Source organism: Gymnoscopelus microlampas (assembly GCF_963454915.1).
Source record: "Gymnoscopelus microlampas genome assembly, chromosome: 11".
Taxonomy (NCBI): Eukaryota; Metazoa; Chordata; class Actinopteri; order Myctophiformes; family Myctophidae; genus Gymnoscopelus; species Gymnoscopelus microlampas.
Window position 1 is genome coordinate 8,442,274 of NC_139948.1, and position 4,549 is coordinate 8,446,822.

Below are 4,549 nucleotides of genomic sequence, written 5' to 3' on the forward strand. Positions count from 1 at the left end.
CATTTGTACGAGTTAGACTTGGGGAAATAAGGGAAATAACTCTGAAGGCCCATAAGGGTCCATTTTGTTTCATTTGTATACTGATGATATAACACTGAGACTTAATAGGGTCCGTAGAGTATATAGCAGCAAGGCTTTGCAAAGGGACAGATCTCTCACGACCACAGTGCCCCCCCCCCCCCCAGAGGCTTAAGTTATTAAACGGAGCCGTAGATTGCGGAAATTCAAGGTTGGAAGAAGGAGCAGTGTGCTGGATTAAAGTATTTTTACCACAAAGCCATGTATCCACGCTTATCTGAGTGCTGAGGGAGCGGCAGAGAGAGAGAGAGAGAGAGAGAGAGAGAGAGCGAGAGAGCGAGAGAGAGAGAGAGAGAGAGAGAGAGAGAGAGAGAGAGAGAGAGAGAGAGAGAGAGAGAGAGGCTGACAGATTGAAGAGGATAGACGTAGAGCCCTGCTGTCGCTCAACTGGCCAGTCTGGCGTTTTCTCCGTCTCTCCGCTCAATCCCTCTATCTCTCGATCACTCTATCTCTCTGTTTCTCAATCTCTCTACCTCTCTATCTCTGTACTTTATCTCTACCTGACTTCTGGCCTCCTTCCGCCTCTCGTTCTCCCCTCAAGGACCCCCGGAGGGTGGGCCTCGACGCAGCATGAGGCAGGCGCCATGGGCTTTCTGGCGAACTTCCAGGTAGGCATGGGACGACTATCTTTATCGTTTATCGTGATGAAAAATATAAATAAATCATATCGCAGAGATTAAAAAATGATCGTGAAATTGTCCTACGTCATACACGGGATCAATTCGCTTTGGCCGAGCTGCATATCCGGTACCCACTTAAACCCTCTATACTTAGTAAAAACGGACCACTCTAGACCAAATCTCTTCGCCAAAAATAGCCGCTCTCGTAGATCGGCTATTTTGGGACGAACGTTGCTCTCAGAATAGGGGTTCAAGTGGTTAAAGGGATAGTTCACCCCCAAAATAACTTTTTTAGTGTCAATTACTCACCCCATGGAGACTTGATTAATGGATATGTTTTTGTTTGTCTCGCATTCCCAAGTCAATGATTTGATGACCAGTGGACCGGTAGGCAGCGGTTCCGGTAGGAGACACGAAGGAGACGCTTTGTGTCTCCTACCGGAACCGCTGCCTGTCATCAAATTATTGGCTTCGGAATGCGACAAAAACCAAACAAATATCCATGAATTGAAGTCTCCATGGGATGAGTAATCGATAGAAGATAAGTTATTTTTTTGGGTGAACTATCCCTTTAACAAAAAGTGGCATTTTAACAGTTTTAAGCATATTTTTGATCATCGCGACACTATCGTTAGTCGCAAATATGTTCGGGGGCCACAATAATAACCCGTGACATGACCTTTTTTTCCATTACCGCCCCCGTCCCCCTAAACCAACCAGGAGATCGACCCGGTCACGCTGAACCTGGGCATCCTCATCGTCAGCTACGTCATCCTGCTCCTGGTCTTCCTCATCTCTTGCATCATGTACGACTGCCGGGGCAAGGACCCCACCAAGGAGTACGCCCCGGACCCCCAGCCCGGGGCCCCCGGCGCCCAGCAGTCCCCCATCCGGCTGGTGGTCATGCAGAGTGCCCCCGCCCCGGCGCGGTGGGACGCCACCGCCAGCATGATCACCACCTACCACGAGCCGGCCCACGCCGACTTCAGCGAGAAGAAGAGCACGATGGTCTGAGTGAGTGTGGGGACGGACACACAGCGGAAAGGCGTCAGGGCTCTTTAAGGACTCTTGATAAGGACTCTCTCTGGCTGTTGGATAAAGCATAAACTTTGTATATATACTGGATTTTTTTTTTGTATACATGTTTATCTTTATAAATATCTTTTTATTTGGACCTTTTTGAAGTTTTTTTGGTCCCCCCCGGTAGAGCTGTCGGGACAATGCTTGGGTTTGATCTACACAGGACCAGATTTGGACGGTAAGGGAGAGCGAGAGAGAGACGTGTGTGTGTGTGTGTGTGTGTGTGTGTGTGTGTGTGTGTGTGTGTGTGTGTGTGTGTGTGTGTGTGTGTGTGTGTGTGTGTGTGTGTGTGTGTGTGTGTGTGTGTGTGTGTGTGTGTGTGTTTGCAGTGGTGGAACAAGTACTAAAATTCTTTACTTAAGTAAAAGCACCAAAAAAGTCCAGAATTCAAAATTTACTTCAGTAAAAGTACAAAATGATTGGCATCAAAATGTACTTAAAGTACCAAAAGTAAAAGTACTAAAATATTTTAGTACTTGTAGATCGGCACTTTTCAAATAGCTAATGTATAAAATAGGGCTAAATTGTTTAATGTACAGTACGTTTCATAATATCATAATTTATATCTTAAAAGTAACTTGTAAATTGTAGTGGAGTACAAGTACAATATTTGCCTCTGAGATGTAGTAGAGTAGAAGTAAAAGTATTGGAAATTGGAAATATTCAAGTAAAGAACAAATACCTCAACATTGTGCTTAAGTAAATTACTTTCCACCACTGTGTGTGTGTGTGTGTGTGTGTGTGTGTGTGTGTGTGTGTGTGTGTGTGTGTGTGTGTGTGTGTGTGTGTGTGTGTGTGTGTGTGTGTGTGTGTGTGGGGGGGGGGGGGGGGGGTCTTTAAATGCTGTGTTCATGCATGCACGTGAAATCCCTCTTCATCCCCCCGGGGTCTATAGCTCCTGCAGGAGGAACTGTGACAGCAGAGAAATGGCAACACTGTAGGAACGTCTAACTCTGACGGGTCCATTTGGTTACATTTGTACACACTCTCTGAGTTAGACGTGAATCAGGGAAATAAGGGAAATAGCTCTGAGTGTGCAAATGGTTGCATTTGTACACTGTCAGACTTACAAATTGTATACATGAACACTGAGGATTTTACTGGGAAGGAATAAGTGTAAGCGGAGTCGTATTGAAAGAATAGAAAAGTCACAGCAGTCAAATTGCATTTAGTTTTTTGTTATATTCTTATTGTTGGCCACAGTTATTCTTTTCCTTTTTGTAAAGCTGGATTATTGCCTTTTGACGTCCAGGAAAATATATTTGTTCCACCTTGAGGTCACTGTACTTTGGACCTGAATCGGCATAGCACAAAAGTGTACACAGACGGTTAGTTAACCCTTCATACTGCATGAGGCTGTTTTATTCTTGTGCCAAGTTCTGGCAACACACAAAAATTCTCTAAATCGGGCCCATGTATAAGTCTTGACCCCGAAAGGGGAAATTCAGTTGACATGTTGTTACTGCAGTTATGAAACGCAGGACAGGTACAGAAAACTAAATACAGCTAGGAATAACAAATCATACTAATGATAAAAAAAATAGTTAGATAGTCATGCATGGGGATTAGATAAAGAGCACCAGAAATGTATAGTACAGAAATCTTGCTTAGCCCTCAGCACTTGGACTGGCTCGGAATTAGTGTGGCGAAAGAGCTTTCAATAGACATTACTGTAGTCAAAGTGCACTAACAGTATATTAACAGTACAATAGTAACGACATATTAACATCAAAACAGTTATATTTTAGGTAAAAGTGTACACAGACAGTAGTTAGCCATTTATAGGCTATTTTATTCTTGTGGCAAGTCACAATAATTAATAATCCTCTGTTGAAAGTTATTATGGCCCCTATATGCAGGGCTGTATAACTCTTTATTGGATGCCATTCAAGGATATAACGTTCAATGTTTGGTTGAGTGCGGTGGAACGTGTTGTCAGGCTGTCAGGAAGACCCAGATACACGCCTTGAGCCTTGTGCGAAGATCAGCTCCTGACCTGCATGTGAGGCCCACTTTCTAATTTAGAACAGGACAGGGAGGTATATTTACCTAGTGGTGGAAGCAGTATACAGTACTCAGGTCTTAACCCATTAAGACCTGAGACCGGTTCTACAAATGTCTCTGTTTCTATATCAGTGGTGCGGAAACTTGTTCATGTCTAGGACCCCCAACATCATATGTATTTGGCCGCCGATCCCCATCTCAAAATGTTTTGTTCCAGGGACCACCAGAGGCAGAGATTTGAGTTAAAAATGTTCACTTAAAAAAATACGATTTGCACACATTTTTACGATTTTTCAAAAATAGCAGATCTACAAGCTCATAGTGTGGCACAAAGTGATGCGCTTTGAGCTTGTAGATCTGCTATTTTTGAATAGCCAACGCTAAAATCTAACAGTACAGATGCTTTACCGGTTTTAATGGAAGTCCAAACAAACAATGCCAAAATGGGTCACTAAATGATTTCACATCAAACTATTAATTTGATGATGCCATCACTCATATAGGTTGATGCTTTCATTTGTGGTGGGACAACAATCGACCTTGTTTCGTAATCGCGTTAATATTTGTGTTCCGAGTGTATTCACGACACAAACAGCGATTTAAATTCATGTGAATTAATCGCATGATGTAAACGCCCCTAGTGGGTAAGGACCTTTTACAGGGTAAAAAATACTTTGTTATGCATAAAAGCATAAAATACTTACTGAAGTCAAAGTCAGTTACTTTACACCACTGTGGTACACTAACACTACATGAGCTATAGCCAC

The 4,549-nt window shown here is 43.3% G+C and overlaps 1 protein-coding gene across 1 annotated transcript; it reads left to right on the forward strand.

Moving 5' to 3' along the window:
- Positions 1 to 653: 653 nt before the first annotated feature.
- LOC311056048 (small integral membrane protein 36-like) lies at positions 654 to 1,712 on the forward strand (the record flags this gene model as incomplete). The annotated part of the gene is made up of 2 exons (XM_084072393.1): positions 654 to 686; positions 1,419 to 1,712. Exons 1-2 carry the CDS (start codon positions 663 to 665, stop codon positions 1,710 to 1,712), a joined length of 318 nt encoding a protein of 105 aa, XP_083928519.1. The 5' UTR covers positions 654 to 662.
- Between the last annotated feature and the right edge of the window lie 2,837 nt (positions 1,713 to 4,549).